The sequence below is a fragment of the Onychostoma macrolepis genome, chromosome 24, assembly GCF_012432095.1.
Source record: "Onychostoma macrolepis isolate SWU-2019 chromosome 24, ASM1243209v1, whole genome shotgun sequence".
Lineage (NCBI taxonomy): Eukaryota > Metazoa > Chordata > Actinopteri > Cypriniformes > Cyprinidae > Onychostoma > Onychostoma macrolepis.
Genome location: NC_081178.1, coordinates 10,411,160 through 10,429,751, shown reverse-complemented (window position 1 = coordinate 10,429,751; position 18,592 = coordinate 10,411,160). Strand labels below are relative to the sequence as shown.

Genomic DNA, 18,592 nt, shown 5'->3' with positions numbered 1-18,592 from the left:
AATTTTTATGTTAAGTTATCATGGCAAATGAGTCATTTATGTACAGGACACCAAAAGGCATCCTACAGTGATATTGACCCTTATATATATTTTTATATTATATTATACATTGTCCCACTTTTGGTAATCAAGCTTTTAATAAACTGTATCGATACAGTAGGCCTATATCCCTGTGTCCCATATATAATAATGTAAGCAAATATAACTATATAAATTGTAAATAAGGAAAGATCATGGTGTGATACATGTTTTATTGTAACGTCATTATCTCAAGGTTCGGCAACTTCAAAGCAGCTGATTCATGCACCTTTTCTCAAATGTCATTTTGAAGTGTTGAATTACAGTATTAACCCATCACTCTCTGTATAATCAAAAATGTAATCAACATCCCAAGTTCTGTGATAGATAGATAGATCCTTCCATCTTTCAATAAATTTGTTTCTTATTGGTCCTGAAGCAATCCAGCGCATCTGAAGTTTTAAACTACAGCATCATGATATAACCACCAAACATCAAAAGAACTGAGCTCACATGCAAAGCTCACAAGCACCCTGAGTATACAAGATGGTAAACAGAGTATTTTAAGCAACATACTCAGGAAGTACAGATCTTTTGAGTCAGTGCTGTACATTTGTACATAGGGATGCTGAATTACCTTGATCTGTGTTGCTCTTATGGTTGCTTGGTTTTCTTGATCTGCATAGAGCTGTATGCAATGTCATATAACAAAACAATACAGAAAAAGTCTATGAAGAAGTAAAAGCACTATGCTATTTAACACAATGAAATTGTGCACTTTTAATTCCCTTTTTAAACTTTTACACAATAAATTACATTAGAAGTACACTTTTTTCTGTATACATCCCCATAACGTCTAACTGCTGTTGACTAATAATACATTAATGCCAGTATAACAGTGTTATGGTGGAATAATATCACACTTTACATCTATTCATATCCACTTTCAGACTACAAAGCTTGGATCGCAGAGACGACGCGGAGAAGTCATGGATTTACACAATATACTGTTTGCAAACCCCAGCCATACAATACAGCACAATTAGCAGACTCAGCACATAACTGCTCGGTTTGCTGGTCATTTATGCAACCCAAAATAAAACAAATTACACAATGGAGCTGCTACAATTGTCACGGTGTATCACTCATCAATGCTACAGGTGAACAACAAGAATAAGACAACTAGGACTGCGCTAATACAGTTGCTTTGTCTGGTGATACTAAGCTGAAATGGTGTGAAATATAATATCTACGAGGATCAGGCAAACTTTATTTTATGTGTGAGGGAATCAACTGTCAGGCTGTCCCTTCTTTGCTATTAACACATGATTTGACATTCAGTCCTTGTTCTTCTGTTCAGAGGATATTCAGGAAGCTGCTGAGGCACAAAGCTGGTCTCATCTTTCAGCTCAACTCCAATTCATCAGTTCACTCCAGCCCCATGCTTCAATAGTGTCTAAAACAGAAAAGACAACACATATGAGATGGTTAAACTACAGAGATAGTTTACCCCCAAAATTTATATTCTGTCCTCATTTAGTTACTATCATTTTGGTTCAAACCTGAGTTTCAATTAGTGAACAAATTGTTCTTTTGAGTCATGAATGAATCAGTTGCTCAGGTTCACAAAACTAGTCTGAATGATTCATTCACGAATCAGACTTCGCTACTGATCTCATGAACATGTCATTTTGTGTCATTTACTCACATGAGGGTGAGTAAATGACAGAACTTCCATTTTGGGTGAACTGTCCATTTAAGGCAAGACACTACAGTTTTGAGATTTTTGGGTATTTGGCTTTTCATAACATGTAGTTTCAGACTAGTGAAAAGAAAACACCCAAAATACATTTTTTAAGTATTAAATGTAATGCACTTTATCTATTTGTGTCTCTAGATTTCAATTACAATATATATTTTAAAGGCTGTTTTCTTAAAATGATTTTTTTTTCTCATGCACCAAGTCAGAAATCTCCACTTCAGCAGAACTTACACACACCAGATTGTACATATTCTGATGGTTTTTACAGAGGGCTTTGTTCATATATAAACTGCCTGATTTTATAAAACATTCTATTCCCAAAAATATGGCAAAAAAACCTGGCTGTTGACAGAATTTTCTGATTCATGGAGTGATTAAAAAGAAAGCAAGTAACATATATAAATTGCCTGATTTTATAAAACATTCTATTCCCAAAAATCTGGCTGTTGACAGAATCTTGTGATTCATGGAGTGATAAAAACAAATCCAAAATCACCTCATGAAAAACCTTCGACTTAGCAATCACCTTTGCATTAGATGTTGAGCTTGTCTGAGGTGGGCCTAAGACTCTGGAAAAGTGATGAGTCAATAGCAGCACTACTGCAATCCTGGATCAGGTTCTTGTTGCAGTCACCAAAAGCTGGAGCAGCAGACACTTTGGGATGCGAGACCTGCCCCGTCAGAACGTGGATATCACCCAAAGCCACAGAAGTCATGCTGTTCTGTGAGATCTCGCTGACGGGGGAATATTCTGGAACGAGCTCATCTCTGGACACCGGGCTGCAATGACAAGCATTTTGGGTTATTACAGGGACTAGCAATATTTTATCAATGTTGTTTGCGGATCAATTTTTTCTGAAATAATGTGGCATGACATTGTTGGAGCTAACCTGACATCCATGGACTGCACTCCATCTGAGAGATCATCTGCCCCGCAGCTCTTTGGCTCCAGTGGCTCAAGGCATATGATCGGAGACTGAGATGTTGCCTTTGGTGGGCTAATAATTTCTGTGTTTAATGTAGTTTAATCCAAAAGAAAGAAAAAAATTCAGAGCTATTTTACCAGATTATCAACATTCTATTTTGAGATGACAAACTAATTTCAGTTCGTAATTACACCACTTGATGGCGCTATTCATTTTTTCCCACATGCTGAGTCACTCAGCAGCAAGAAATAGACAACTAATAATGAGTGTGTGTGTTTGAGTGAATTTCCACAGTGAAAGGGAGGGTTAAATGTTACTACATTCCCACTGTAGAACTGTATAGTGATACAGGTCATATCAATACCTTCGGTTTCCAAGGCAGATGGTGAGATGGACTGGGAAACAGAAATGGGGGATGGGACTTCCATCTGCATCTCTTCTTTCTATCCAAACACATGACATGCAATATTATTTGCCACAGTTAGTAAATATTTGTTATCTGATCATTTAATTGGCCTGTAGAGAATTTGTTTACCTTTTCCCCATCCGATTTTCTTGTCCTTTTCATAATCTCTTCAATGCGCTGCCAAAATCAAAGATGCAAACATACATCATAAGCTTTAATTAAAACATAACCTCAAAACAATATTTTTTGCCTTGTATCAGACAAAGCAACAAAGTCTTTTCTGATGTTGTTTTGATTATTTTTTCAACACCTACCACAAACCAGACAATGTAAAACACATTTTTGAATACCTAATCATTTCCTAAATAATAAAATCAAGTCATGCTTTGTTTTTATTTAAATACATTGTGAATATCCTCTTTGACAAAACTCAAATGGGTTGCAAACACCATTTCTTGTTGACTTTACATGCAGCCAGATTGAGCTGCTCTGTTGCACACTCTATAAAGTTTGAATTAAGTTTTAATTAAGAAATAAATCTGTGCATAGATAAGTAGCCCTTAGAGATTACCACTTCATAATTACTTAGCACTAAACTTTTCTCATTATAATGCACATTAAATTGAAGAATCACTTTAATAGTGTCAATATGAATACATTTCCCATATATTACTTGCTTCTAAACGTAAACAGAAAAGAGAAGAACCTTCTTCCTTTGAAGTCTCTCTTGCTCCTCTTGAATTTTCAGAAGCTCTCGCTCCTGTCTCTTCCGTTCAGCCTCTCTATGAACACGCTGCACTGCTTCCTCCCTCTGCCAAACATCATGACACATCACATCTCCAACTATATCACATTCATCCCTACAGATATTCTCAGCTACAGAAGACAGACTGGTTCTGCATGTGACTGGATGGATGAGTATACTGAATGTGTTTTGATGAGTCAGTTGTTATTTCTGTTTGTTTTTGTTTGTATTTACATAATGCTACTTTGATTTATTATTATTATTATTTTGTGTTTGCTCAAATAGCGGGGTCAAATAATCTGAGACCACTGCCGACAATATAATACATTTCTATCTAATTATAAATATAATTTATAATAATAAAATAAAACATCTAATAAATGTATAATATAATATAATATAAAAATGTAAAAAAGTGGTCAGCATTGGTCTAAGATTTTTGAGCTCCAATGTTTGAACAATTATTATAATTAATTAGGACAGATTAGTGCTGCACGTGACTGAGTCAGTGACCTAATGGATGAGTATGCTGAATGTGCCTTGATGAGTCTGTTTTATTTTTGTGCATTTTTGTGCTCTGATTGTATTTATGTAATGATTATGTAGATTTTTTTATTTTTTATTTTGTTTGTTTAAACGGTGAGGTCCAAACATCTGAGACCACTGCTGAAAATGTAATAGATCTTTTTTAGAAAATATAATATAATATATGTTGCATCATATTATTAAAGTAGTTTATTTAAAAAATGTATTAAATAAAAATGTATAACATTTTCATCAGTCTCAGATTTTTAGTTCTGACTGTATTTTAATGTAATGCAATGTAATATCCCTCAGACCTGTCTCTCCAGATCATCCTGGAGCTCCTTCCAGCGTTGTTCCTTTTGGTGCCTGTCTTCCAGCTCTCTCTGACAGCGCTCCTCCTCCTGCCTCTGTCTTTTCTCCTCTGCCTCTCGAGCTGCCTGTTCCTGCCGCTGTTTCTCCTCTTCCTGCTGCCTCTGGAGCTCCTCAGCCCTGAGCCTGAGATTTATAAAGAAGATGATATATGATACAGAAGCAAACACATAAATGTGACACACAGACCCTAGAGACACACAATATCTCTACCTTTCCTCTTCTAGGCGTTGCTTTTCTTCCTGCTCCTTCTGTACTCTTGCCAGGCGTCGTCTCTCCGCCAGCAGCCTGGAGGCCTCCTCAGCATCAGTGGTACCTGCTTTCCCAGTGGGAGTTACTGGAGACTCTGAAACACAAGACAGGACGCACTTAGTCCATGTCACGTGATTGAGATCCCATTAGCACAGCTTTTAAATCAGAAGAAACTCAGTCATAATAAATGATGAAAGAATTGAATATTGTTACTGTTAATTGAAATGAAAACTAAAACTATTAAAATTGTATAACTGAAATAAAGCTAAAATAATATAAAATATAAAATTGAGAAAAATTGCACTTAAAAATTAGATGAAAATGAAAAGTAGAAATGTTGCCTTGACAAAAATTACAATAACTTTATCTAAAATTAAACCTGAAAATCTAAAAATAAAAGCAAGTTCAAAACAATAATAAATGCTATAATAGTATATAAATAATACTAAATAAAACTAGACAGAATATTGAACTATTCCTAAAAAAAAAAAAAACAATACCTGCATTATGTCCAAATTCCTTGCTTGCAGATTTTGTGATTTTCTCTGTTCTGGAGGTCTTTCTCTCTAGAGTGCTGCAGTTTTTAATCTCCATGGATCCTTTCTCCTCTCCTTCCCACCTCTTGTTTTCTAAACTTGGCGTTATGGCTTTGTGCCTCATCGGGGAAGGGGGGTATTGACCCGGGGAGGCTGGGGACTGGATGCGGCTCTTACAGGACTTGGATCTAATTACAAATGAAAATAACAAATATACACTCAGTATAAAGTCAGGAATCAGATCTAATTACAAAAGAAAAACAAATATACACACAGTCTAAAGTCAGGAATCAGATCTAATTACAAAAGAAAAACAACAAAAAAACAAATATACACTCAGTCTAAAGTCTTTAAATAAATAAATGACAACAAATAATAATATATGATAATATGATAAAATACAAAACCTTTTCGGTGTACTGGGGTTCTTGCGGTTAGAAGAACTTCGGGTGGGTGTTGTTGGAGACTCAAGTTTTTTTGTAGATGAGTCAGCTAAGATTTGAGTGATGCTCTTTTCGGGTCTCTCAGTCTAAACACCCAAAACAGATACCAGAATTATGCATTTGTCCAATTCACTGTTGTAACAAAGCCACAAAACTACAAAAACCTGAACAATAGTCTCTTAGCCAAACCAGAAAGCTTTAAAATAAAAAAATGAGATTTTCTTGGTAATGCTTTACAATAAGAATCAATTTCATAAAATTTAGTAACCTGTTCTGACTCTTAACAACAATCTGGGTTGTCCACGAGGACCAGGATTAAAGGTGCGTTCATGCCATATCGGAATTCCTGTAATTTCGAGATTCCAAATTGTAAAAAGCGTTCACATCATCGTAGAGTTTTCTGAGAGCTACGACCACCACAGGCTCTGTTTAGGCGCTGATAATGTTGCCATAGAAAAGCATAACGTCATGTGTTGTCATCTCAAAATTACGGTAATTATGATATGGCGTGAACGCAGCATAAGAACCGCTGATCTGTATATTATGTATTATATTATATGATGAAGTATATTATTTATTGTTCATGGTTGAATCATTTTTGTTCATAATACATTAGTTAATTTATACTTTGCATTAGTATATACATGTAAACTAACTTTAATAAAGCAGAAGTATTGTTTATTCATGAAGATGAATGCATTAAGTTTTATCCAAGAATTAATTCTGTCCTCATTTATTAATTTACTCCAGTGTTATTTTAGTATTACTGAGATACTATTATGGTACTATTATGTTATTTTGAATTTGATTTTATTTTCATATTTTCTGCTTTCAAGTTAATTTTAGTTAAAGTTTTAGTAATTTTTTGTTGTGTGTATTTGTAATTTTTTATAACTTTTTGTGGTTTCAAATATGTCTGTATAGTTTTTATTGATTTAATTGAACTATTTTAGTACATTAAGTTATACTAAATTAAAATAAGAAATGCTGCCTTGGGAACTAGCCAAAATAAAACAAGTTTAAGTTTTTTATATTGCATTTTATTTCAGTTAACATTTAGTTTATTTCAAGTAACAACATTTTTTAATTGTTTTCAATTTAATTTTATTTAACTATAATGACACTGATTTGCTCATGTCTTTTGACTTTCTTTCTTCTGTGGATCACAAAAAGTTTCTCAACTATCTATCAATTCTTTTTGTTTCACAGAAGAAAGAAAGTCATATAGGTTTGGAATAAGATGAAGGATGAATTATCCCTTCAAATAATGTTAGGTTTGAATTTTCACCAATATCAACATTTTTACCTTCTAGAACGTTCAAGATATATAATGTACACATTTTAGAAATACATTTTGAAGTATACAAAAAAATGATATATGTCTCATACTGTATCTGTCAAAAGACCCCCTGCTCAAAAATCTACGGCTATAAATCCACGACTGAAACTGGACACGCACCGATCTGTGCAATGCAGTTGCTAGGAGACCAGCTCCTCTGTGGGTTGTGTCCCATTGTGCTTTGCACCAAATATAAATATCTGAGCTATCTGACAAAATGTTGATCACATCCATGCAGATCAGACCTGAGGGCTTTTCGGGGTTGTGGCTGCTCTGGAGTCGTCCAGCTGCCCGAAGAACGGTGTGTTAACCTTCTTTCGCTCGGCTCTACTGGGTGAAGCCCTGTAAGGAGACTTGTGAGGGCTGGAGGAGGCTATTCGGGAACAAAGACAAGACACTGAGGGGCCAGAGGTCACAGGAAGACAAAGGAGCAAATAGGGGCGGGGCAGAAATTGCAATCAATTAATTACTGAAGGTTAATGCAAAAACACTTGCCTTTCTCTGTCACATTGGGCAAAGTAGCGGAGGAGGAAGAGAGATGCCTGCTCAGGACAGAGTCTGGGGACTCGGGCAGAATCATAAAATCTTGGACTGCAGTGAAACGTATTATGAAAGGTTCCAGGGAGAAAGAAAACACAGACAGATACGATCAGACACAATCATAATGATATTCATTCACCCAGAGACTTACAGATACAAGTTAATTCTGAAGATAGAAGCCAGAGGCTTTCTTTCTGATTAATAATTAGTGTCCATTTGGGTATGAATATTTACACTGATCAAAGACTTTCATTAACAGCAGGCTCATTTTCATATGAGGTAGATTTCTGAGTTTATGTAGCTCATGTGTGATGTTGCAGGGGAGTTTGCTAAGCTGGCCTGCATTTAAAACGAGCTGACAGATGAGACCCCCTGTGCATTCTTTAGGGGGTGCAATGTAGCTGTAGACGGTTCCGGATTTCACTTACTAGGCGAGGAATAATATGACAGACTTCATATCTGATGGATGTAATGTTATGGTTATGGGATGTTATGCTCCTGTTATGGGAGCTTGATTGGTTTTCCAGACAGTTTCATTTCCTCATTGATACGATGTTTACATTCACCTTGGAAAGAAAGAAACTGACTGTATAAAAACTACTCCAAACAAAAAAATGATAGGAGGTGCTTGTCCATGCAACACCGATAATAGGGTGTTACCAGGGCGCTGCAGCATAAATATAGCCTACAATTGCTTATAAACAAACACTTCAAACAATATAATGATGATTACAACTAGACCTTTACATTTTGTGAAGAAAATGTGAGTGGTCACCTCCATTTTGTTGATTGTTGATGGGGCCCATGGATTCCCATTTTTTTTTTGGCTGTAGACAACACTATATACATCTCTTTTTATATTAAAGTAGTATTTTTCACATAATATTTAAATTATTTGACTTGGCTTTTGTACTACACACACACACACACACACACACACACACACACACACAGTATATCATATAAAACCATATGAAAGCCAGTTATTTATATGCAAATATTTTAGCATATTGCTATGTGGATGTTAAGGAGTTTCAAGTAGATTTCAGCAGACTGCTGAGGTGTTTTGAGTGCTTTCTTACTGGCCAGAGTCTAAAATGCTGACCCACTATGTTATTCTGGTCCCTAGATACACTAACGTCCCTAATTCAAAACGAGTCAAAATGTTTTTTCCTGGTTATCATCTGTCAGGCAAATATTTTAAGTCATTCACTTAGAAAATGTAATAGATGAACAATAGCTATAGTAATGTTTGCCTTAGCAAGCACCATTATTAACAAACCTCACCAATGAAATAAACAAGAAAACAGACAACAGAGCATCAAAAACACCTATGGATAAAACCAACTAACGTTCAAAAGTTTGGGGTCAGTAAGATTTATTTTTAAAGAAATCAATACTTTTATTCAGCAAGGACACATTCAATTGATCTAAAGTGACAGTAAAATATTTATGTTTTATGTTCTTTCTATTCATCAAAAAACCCTGAAATAAATGTACTGTATCACATTTACTGAAATGTATTACAATAAATGAAATAAATGTTTCCACAAACATATTACGCAGCATAACTGTTTTGAACATTTCTTCCTGTAATTGCAAAGCTGATTTTTTGCAGCCATTACTCCAGTCAATAAAATATAGCTTATTAAAACATCTTAAATTGTAATAATATTTCATTAAATTACTGTTTATTAAAATAAATGCTGCCTACTTGAGTAAAAGAGACTTCTTTCACATTAAACTTAAAAATAACATTAAAAAATATGACCAACCCCAAACTTTTGAACGGTAGTATAAATCTTAGCACACATATAACCTACACCTATGTAAAATCTCATGCACATGCAAACCATCACAACAACAACAACATCAGAATCACTGTGACTGAATCTTTAGGGAAGTGAACGGGGATGACACGTAAAGCAGCAGGAAGTCAGTACCGTTCCTGGATTTGCTGGCAGGAGGGTGAGCAGCGGGGTCATTGGTTAAGGAGGCTGAAGCAGCAGGAGAGGGCGGGGCAATCTTAGGATCACCTGTGCGGCAGGTGATGCAAAGCAGAGAAAGTACAGGTGCGTGAGCACAGAGTATTTCACAAGATCACAGTGAATATTATGAGGAGTCATAACAGTGTGTCCCTGTGAAATACTGATATACCCCGTCAGCAGTTTTTTCCTTTGACGGGAAGCTGCATAATTTCCAGCAGGGCATTTTTCTTTGTTAAAAAAAAAAAAAAAAAAGTAATTTCGCTAATAAAAGCAGGATGGTAATATGAACCACTGCAAGATGAAATAACCCAGAGCACAGCATGCAGCTGATGCGATGATATCAGGTTTTCAGAGAGCCTAATGTTTTCCAAGGGCGACCATAAACTCATTCTCAATCGTTCGCCCTTATCCACAAAGCAAAACAGACGCTACATGCATGTTGTCTAGATATATTATCAGACTGACTCGGGATCAGGCTTAAGGCTCTGCTCTTGGACAGTGTAAATAATTGATGTAGTTATGAATGCACCACAGATTCAGGGTGGTGCTTTCACATCTGTCTTGAAAGCAGCATTATTTTCCAGTGTTGATATGATTTACCAGAGCCTCAGGTCTACTGAGGAGTTGGTGTAAAACAATTTGAACTCAGAAATCACTAGTAAATTTCACCATATCAAAGAAACGCAAGTAAAACATTGAACTGAGCATAAAACTTTGAAAGTAGACTGAAGACTGAAATAGCATTTGTAAAACATACTCCAATAAACAGTTGCAGCGTAGGCTTGTGTAATTGAAATGTTCAGGGAAAAAAGGCATTATTTAAAGTCAGAACGAGGCAGTGACAGAGCAAAAAACCTTCGGCTGCGCAGTCTAATACACCCTGTGCAGTCACAGTGACAGCACAGTTTATGGTGTTTGTTCTCTAGCTAAAACAGCCCAAATTGCCCCTTGCCCCCAGGCAGCTATCGCACGGATGATTTATAATGCCTACGAGTCTGTGATCGGTCGCTGACAGCGCTAACCTTGAGACAGAGTGTTTTCATGCGACTGGGGCAACTCCTTGAGATCAGCAACAGCTCGATGTCTCAGTGTGACACTGCAGCTCCCTCATAAAACAGCTGCATTTTCATCGCACAGCTGCTGTATTAGTCAATATCCCAGTCGGTTTTGAAACAAAAGGGCTGCAGTGCAGTTCCCACACCCTGTTTTCCTATCTCTCCATCCATTCCTGCTCCCTACGGCCCTGAGAGGAGTTCACACAAGGGACTCTCCACGCCCTCACAAGCACACACACACTCACCCTCGCAGACTCCTGGAGGTCCGCCCCAGGTCCAGCGTTTGGGCCTCTGGTCCGTCTGCAGGTTCCGCTCGATAGAACGTCGCATCAGGGCCTCCAGGCGCTCCTGTTCGTTGCGTTCCAAAACAGGAAAGAAAAGAGACTCTTTGACAGAGCTCTCGCTGCGGCGGCGAGTGGATGGGGATGAGGCTGGCTGCTCCATGGCGACCACCTCTCCTATCCGTCTCTGACTCTCCCTCTCTCCCTGCTCTTCCTCCTCGTATGCGTGCGCACAAAATGACGAGGGCCTTGCCTTCTGTTTCTGCCTCTCTCTCCCTTGCACTCAGTGACTCTCTCTTTGTATCTCTCTCCTCCCAGGTGACTGTGTGTCTAAGAGAGCGTACAGCCAGACGGAGGAGAGAACAGCCATAACTCCACCCACACCCTCCCCCCTCAGCGGTTGACATAAACGGTGAGCACGCGCACACAGAGGGAGTATTATAATGACACAGGTTGCATCAGTGAAAATAAGGAAGCCTCTATGTATTTTCCTGAATTTCTCTCTCTCTATCCCACCTCACTATCTGCATTTCCTCTAACCAGTATAACCTTGTTTCTCCTTCTGATTTTAACATATTGATTGATTTTGTATACTCATAACCCTTCACAAAGCACTAATGTTTACACATGTAAAATACACAATTAAACAACTCCCCAGATTCAAGGAAACAACACATAGTCAGATAAGCAATAAAATCATAAGAGTGAAATAACATGACTCTCTTAAGAACTTCATTCTGATTGATCAACATTGCATTGAAATATATTTGTATACAGACCATTTATACTATATATATATAGTTCTAGTTTATCTCATGTCACTCTGTAGCCTCTTTGTTTATGATAAAAAACTTGTATTTACAAATGGATTCCTTGTGAACATATTAAAAAATATAAATTAGCATATATTTGAAAAACAAAACAAAACAGTACTTGCAAATAATACAATATTAAAGAAATTACATAAAAATGTCTGTTTTTTCAACATACATACTGAATCAGTTTTAATAATCTTTTGTTGTGTTCTTAAAGACATATTTTGATGTGTTGAGTAACAAAGCACAGGTAAAGTACTTAATTATTATTTTAAACTGTAATGTTTTATTCAATAAACGTTTCAATAGAAATGACAAAGTGTAATTTGGTTTACCATAAATGCTTGTTAATATATTCAGCAATTCAGTTTAACCGTATTTCAGACATATTAAAAGCAATTATTAAATTACATATAAAGATGTACTTAAGTCCTGTGTGAGTCAGAAAAGTGCTAATTCAACTAATTGCATTTCATATCAAATTAAATAATACATTTTTATTTAATTCCAATTATGCCATTAAGTGCCTAAAAACATTACATACAATTTGTACTTAATTATATATATATATTTTTAACGTATATTATTTCTGTAATAAGTGCTCTGTTTAAAAGTGTACTTATTTTTTACAAGAGACAGTTCACCCAAAATCAACATTCTGTCATCATTTACTAACATTCATGTCATCCCAAACCCAAACTCCATGATGCTATTTCATCTGTGGGTTCAAAAAAGTGAATTTTCGGAGAACATCCTGGTCGCTCTTTTCCATATAACAAAATGAAATGGAATAGGACTGTCAAGATTTAAAATCACAAACAACCAACATAAAAATATCATAAAAGCAGTTCACATGACTTGTGAGATATTCCAAGTATTCTGAAGGTGCGGTAGCTTTGCGTGATGAATCGACTGAAATTCAAGCACCATTGTTCCTCACAAAGATACTTTGTTAGTGCAAATTTTGTATGGATCACACTTATGATACTATTATAGTGCTTCTTTGTCATTTTGTAGCTTAACAGATCCAGTCCCTATTCACTTTAATTATAAGGAAAAGCACAAGGCAGACTATTTTTCAAAATTTCACCTTTTGTTTTCCACAGAAGTCAGCCACGTCACACAGGTGCACATGAAGGTGAGTAAACAATGACAGACTTATCATAATTTAGCCATGTAATCAGCAACAATGAGTCATTATCACAAAATAAACCCATTAGGGTGATACAAAACCCCTCTTGCATCTTGCATTCTCCTCTCACATCTCATTATTTTTTCATTTGATTAATCTAATGAAGAAGACTAATGAAGAAAAAGGGCGATGAATGGCTTTGAGCAAACATAAAACTAGGTGGCTCATGCTGCATATTGTCTGCAGGTGGATGTAAGGAGGCCAGGCTACTGCAAAAGATTTGATACCACTGCAGATACCGAGGAGCCAGAATTAATTTAAATCCAAACGCTGGCCAAGATCAGAGTAGTCTGAGGTGAGACTACACAGCACTACCATACCAGAACACAGAAACAGCACCACACCCTGCACACAATGATCCACTGCCTAACTGCAGTCTCTCTAAGTAGGCATCTTAATCACACCATACAGTATTTTCCTTTTAGCTTCTTCAAACACACCCTTACTATGACACACCATGTTTTTCTAGAGAAATTTGATTTGTACGTGTCAGTTAAGATGAATATCAGGAATAGTGAGGTCATTTGATCACTCCAGAGAGTCACCAATCATTGCAGCATCTGACTGGGGGGGCTAGTTTTCAATCAATATAAACAAAGAATTCGCTCTCCTGCTAAGACAAAGCTCAATGTCACAAAAGGTGGGAACTCTAGGGGGTTAAATTCAACAGGAATAAAGACTTAATTACAAACAGGTTACAAAAACTATTATTTTTATAAAATCTAACCGGTGCCCAGTAAAAATGTCAACATGTGTGATGTCACCATCACAAACTGGACATCTTGAGCTAATATAGCTACAGCTATTTCATTTTTAAATGTCTTTTTTCATATTTTGAACTCAAATCTGTTTCTTTCCACCAGTGCAAGATGTTTGACTACTATCTATTGGCTTTCATATTACAATATTCCACAAAATAGTGGAATGACATCCTAAACCTCAAAAAAATAACATTTTTGTTCTGGCTGAAAGATGATGTGTGTAATTTTTGTGCTATCAGCAGAAATGCAAAGATAATAACTGTTTCCAAACCGATTTCTCAAATGTTCCCTAGATCTTCCATTGTTTGGACAAAAAAGTAGTCCTGCCCCAAACTCACACTATTGGTTGAGTGTTTGTTGTTGTCTTGAGATTAAAGGGGTCAATGTTTAGCATAGATATAGATTATAATATGATGAAATACTAGCAATATACATACAATACCGTTCATAGGTTTGAGTCAGTAAGATTATTACATGTTTTTTTAAATAAGTCTCCTATGCTCAACAAGGTGGCTTTTATTCAATATTAAATACAGTAAAAAAAATATATATAAATAATAATAAAAATATTGTGTAACATTATTAAATTTTCAATTAACCCTTTTTTTATTTGAATATATTTAAAAATGTCATTTATTCCTGTTATGGCAAAGCTGAATTTTCAGCATCATTACTCCAGTCTTCAGTGTCACATGTTGCTTCAGAAATAATTCTAATATGCTGATCTGCAGCTCAAGAAACATTTCTTATTATTGTCAGTGTTGAAAACAGCTTAACTTTTTTGTAACTTTTGTAAACTGTGATTCAGGCATCTTAGTTAACAGAAAGTTATGACGAAGAGAAATTGTAAAATTTGTAAAGACAAATGTCTTTTGATCAGTTTCATGCAACCTTGCTAAATAAATGTATTAATTGTATTAATTATATAAATATATCTATACAATGTGTTTTAAATTCTTTCAAAGAAAAAGAAAAAAAATCTTACTGACATAAACTTTCAACAGTATTGCATATTACTTATTAGGGCTGGGCGGTATATCGAGTTTGTACGATATATCGATATATTCTTTATACGCGATACGGTATGAAGCAATATCGTTAATATTGATACGAGCGCATCTGAAAAAAATATCTAGGGAGGACACAGACTGAACTTCTGCGGAGAAAGTGCATAATACAATTTGTTCTACATGTATCAGGCTTTATATGAAGGGCTTTAAAAAAATCGTAAGATATAGTAGCCTATTTATAGTTTCAGTTTAAAGCGGCTCTGACAGAAATGCTGCGTGTGCCGCTGACAGAGACGTGCTGTTTTCCTTAACACCTAACTTACATTTCACAGGTATATTCTCCATCTGTAAATGTTAGAAAGCCATGGAAATATTGCCATTTTGCAGTCAGAAGTGCGTGAGCTTTTGCTTTGCGATTCTCTGCTATACTTCATTTTAAACCGACAAGTAAGTGTATTTGTATGATAGCACTAACTGTAAAGTGTAATGGGGCAATCAAAATAGCCTTTATACTCAATTAGTCTGTGCTTTTTTATTATTTTCAGTTTTAGTTTAGTAAATTTAACTTCTGCTTTAAAAGCATTATTTTTGTTTTTAGATTGCAAAGTTACAATGTTAGAATGTAATGTGATTTGAACCCTTTTTGCACATAATATATGCCTTCATGCTTGCATTCACTTTATTTGTTTAATCCAAATCCAAAATACCGAGATATATACTGTATACCGCACATCAGCCAAAAAATACCGAGATATGAATTTTTGCTCATATCGCCCAGCCCTATTACTTATATTTTTCCCTATCTGTTTAAGTATTTTAATAGCTAAAAATTACACACACCACATCAAGGATTAAGCAAGCTGGGAAAAATGAACAGCAATAAACTATGCATAATAAAAAACATAATTTTATCATAATATTACACACAAAACAAATCCAAAAATAAAAGAATTCACAGATAAGGTGGTGTATGAGAAAAAATACTTTATATCTGCCCTATGAGTGCATACCCCAAAGAGAATAAAGTTTGGCTGTAACCCCTGACCTTTTCCTCCTCCATGCGCTGCTTCCTTTTGTCCTCCACGGCGGAACGACGGAGCATCTCCTTTTGTCGCTGCTCCTCCAGACGCCTCCCTCGCTCCACCAGCGAGCGTTCATACTGCTGCTGTGCACGCTGTTCCTTCTCCAAGAGAGCTTGCTCCCGCACAGCTAGACACATGGTGGGGGTGGACATGGGTAAGTCTATAGATTGCCCTGATACGAGAAAGGCCAAGCCTCTCCCTACCTGCTGACAATACTGATTCATTTGTGCTAAGCACTTAGTGGTATTATCAGAAGTCTTCCACCATCGGATTCAGTGATGAATGGAGAAGTAGTCTATTGCCCTGGAATAACCCCCAGCTTTAACTTATCAACAAGATGTCATGAAATCCATTTAGGAATTAAACATGGTTCTAAAGCAGTCCAATGTTTTAGACAATTTTGAAAGGAACATATAATTTCGTTGTTGACAGTATGACTGAATAAAAGTCAAGACTTGCAGTTCACCTTGGCTCTTATCTTTCTCCTCTCTTCTTTCTTTGGCCAGTCGAATTCTGTCCTTCTTCGAGCCTCCATCTTTGCATGAGAAAAGAAACAAAATGTTAAAATGCACATAAACAATAAACACACCTTTAGGAGTCTTTTTCATGTGTAACCAAATATTCAAGCCCCTCAATGTCTATGGTGGTTATAGTCCTGTTACAAGCTGGCGGAAAACATTGGTTTTAATTGTGTAATGGGATGCAAATATATGCAACGTCAAAATGCTCAAAGGGAACACAAATGTGATTTATTGTAAAGTCATTTTCCACGATTCACAGCAGAGCCTGTGGCACAGTCTGTCAGATCCCTGTTAGCTTCAAATCTAAAGCACATTTGACAAAGCACATTTTTTGCTTTGTTTTTTTTTAAAGGAAAGGGCATTTATATCAGACAGTATGCATTGTTAAATCATTATAGTAATCTTTCAGTAAACATAAGAATCTAATAAATAAACCCAATATCAAACAAATTTATTCTGATGTGTCTGTAAAAAAAAGAAGCTATAAATAGCTTGCAGTGCAAACCAGGGCTAATTGTTGTCACATAGAAAGTATATTTGTAACTATAAGATTTTGAGTGCAATTAGACGTGTTTTCTACGGCAGTAATTTTGTATGTTAGTTTCAAATATTTTTGTAAATGGTCTTAAATTAGAACTTCTGGGCTGTTTTCCATGCTACACAATTTATTAATTTGCCTGCTAAAAGAGTGGTTTGATCATTTTACTGTTTCTTGAATTGTTTTATGCTTCATGATCGTTTTACTGTGTAAATTTAGCTGAAAAGCCTGTAATAGGCTTCATAATGGCAAGTACAAATTTGCGCCATGTAATGTAGCCTAACAACATGTCCTGCTACTGGGGCATGTTGCCACAAAAGATCAACGTGTTTTAACAACCTGCATCTTTCTTTCTAATAACAGTGGAAATGTTCAATAGCATTTTTGTGTGTGTGTGTGTGTGTGTAGCAAAGAGTTTAAGGTATGTGTATGAACATAAATTTAACCAAATCTGAGAAGAATTTACTGGCATAAACAGTGCGACAACTAGCCCCCGGTCTTCCATCCCTATATGATAGTCACACATATTTAAATGAATATACTTTACTTTGCAAAAACGTATGTTTCCTTTTCATAAGGGTTACGCACTCTTCACCTGGACAGGTCAGGTTTCCCATCCTCCTCTCACCTCAGCAGCCTGTTTCCATGACAACAGCTCGCTTTCCCAGTTATCCGTTCCTCAATACTGTCAAATCTGGGTGAGGCTTTCTTTTTAAAGAATGAAATATAACACAACATAACGTACCTGTCATGTTTTCCACGATGGTGGCCATTTCCAGTTGATCTATGGGAGTTTTCCAACGATCAATATCCAGATGACATTCCGTCCCACAACATTTATTTATCAATCTCTATTTAAGTTGGAAAAAAAAAATCAAAACGCGACGAAAATCTAAACGCAGTTTCACCTCAGGTTTGATTCATCCGAACACCATCTCGTTCTTCGACCAGATATTACCAGCGAAGGCTGAAGGCAGAGCCACAAGAGCGCGAGGTTCTAAGAAATTATAGCACGCTCGACCAATTGCCGCGTGCCGAGCGCACGAGCGCGAAGCAATGCACCCGCGAGCAACGCATTACGTCATAGTTTACATAGCGCTATATATGGAAAGCTCATCAGCTGAGCACAGGGCAGAAATTCCCATTTATTTCATCTAGAGACGTTTAATTAAACGTGCCTAGAAATATATAACCATAGCCTACTTCAGGGATCACTAAGGGAAACACAGGATGCCATTTATCTACTTAAAAATATAACACTGTCTTATAATTGAGAGGTAAAGACTGCTCAAATACATGACTGGATTTTGTCTAGACTAGATCTATGCATGCAAAATGTGCACAATCAGATCCTCTGAAGACTATTTCAAGTGTAGACATCCAGAGAAGTGTGTGAATGCATTTTTTAGTAACCGACAATTTTAACCACAAACCAAATATGACATTATGGAACATATGGGCTATTTTCATGCTACAGTGTATTGTCCT

The 18,592-nt window shown here is 36.2% G+C and overlaps 1 protein-coding gene across 4 annotated transcripts; it reads right to left on the bottom strand.

Annotated features, from left to right (window-relative positions):
* Positions 1-240: 240 nt before the first annotated feature.
* map7d2b (MAP7 domain containing 2b) lies at positions 241-18,141 on the bottom strand. 4 transcript variants are annotated; one of them, XM_058765984.1, is made up of 17 exons: positions 17,850-18,141; positions 16,512-16,580; positions 16,009-16,172; positions 11,150-11,252; positions 9,805-9,897; positions 7,817-7,912; positions 7,567-7,694; positions 5,947-6,068; positions 5,504-5,727; positions 4,965-5,097; positions 4,697-4,877; positions 3,819-3,923; positions 3,242-3,289; positions 3,071-3,149; positions 2,671-2,788; positions 2,307-2,560; positions 241-1,474 (listed from the first exon to the last, which is right to left on the bottom strand). In XM_058765984.1, the coding sequence occupies exons 1-16, from the start codon at positions 17,875-17,877 to the stop codon at positions 2,314-2,316; spliced, it is 1,938 nt and encodes a 645-aa protein (XP_058621967.1). In that variant the 5' UTR covers positions 17,878-18,141; the 3' UTR covers positions 241-1,474; positions 2,307-2,313. The 4 variants fall into 4 exon arrangements, with proteins under 4 accessions (XP_058621967.1, XP_058621966.1, XP_058621968.1 ...); XM_058765983.1 differs by lacking the exon at positions 17,850-18,141 and adding an exon at positions 17,652-17,733; XM_058765985.1 differs by lacking the exons at positions 9,805-9,897; positions 17,850-18,141 and adding an exon at positions 17,652-17,733.
* Positions 18,142-18,592: the final 451 nt, after the last annotated feature.

Bases quoted from the DNA above. Each gene is read 5' to 3' on its own strand.
- map7d2b (XM_058765983.1), bottom strand. From the start codon at position 17,721: ATGGGAAACCTGACCTGTCCAGGTGAAGAGTGCGTAACCCTTATGAAA. The intron at 7,913-9,804 runs GTACTGACTTCC...GTTTCACTGCAG, and splicing joins TGCCAGCAAATCCAGGAACG to TCCAAGATTTTATGATTCTG. The intron at 4,878-4,964 runs GTAGAGATATTG...TATAAATCTCAG, and splicing joins CAACGCCTAGAAGAGGAAAG to GCTCAGGGCTGAGGAGCTCC.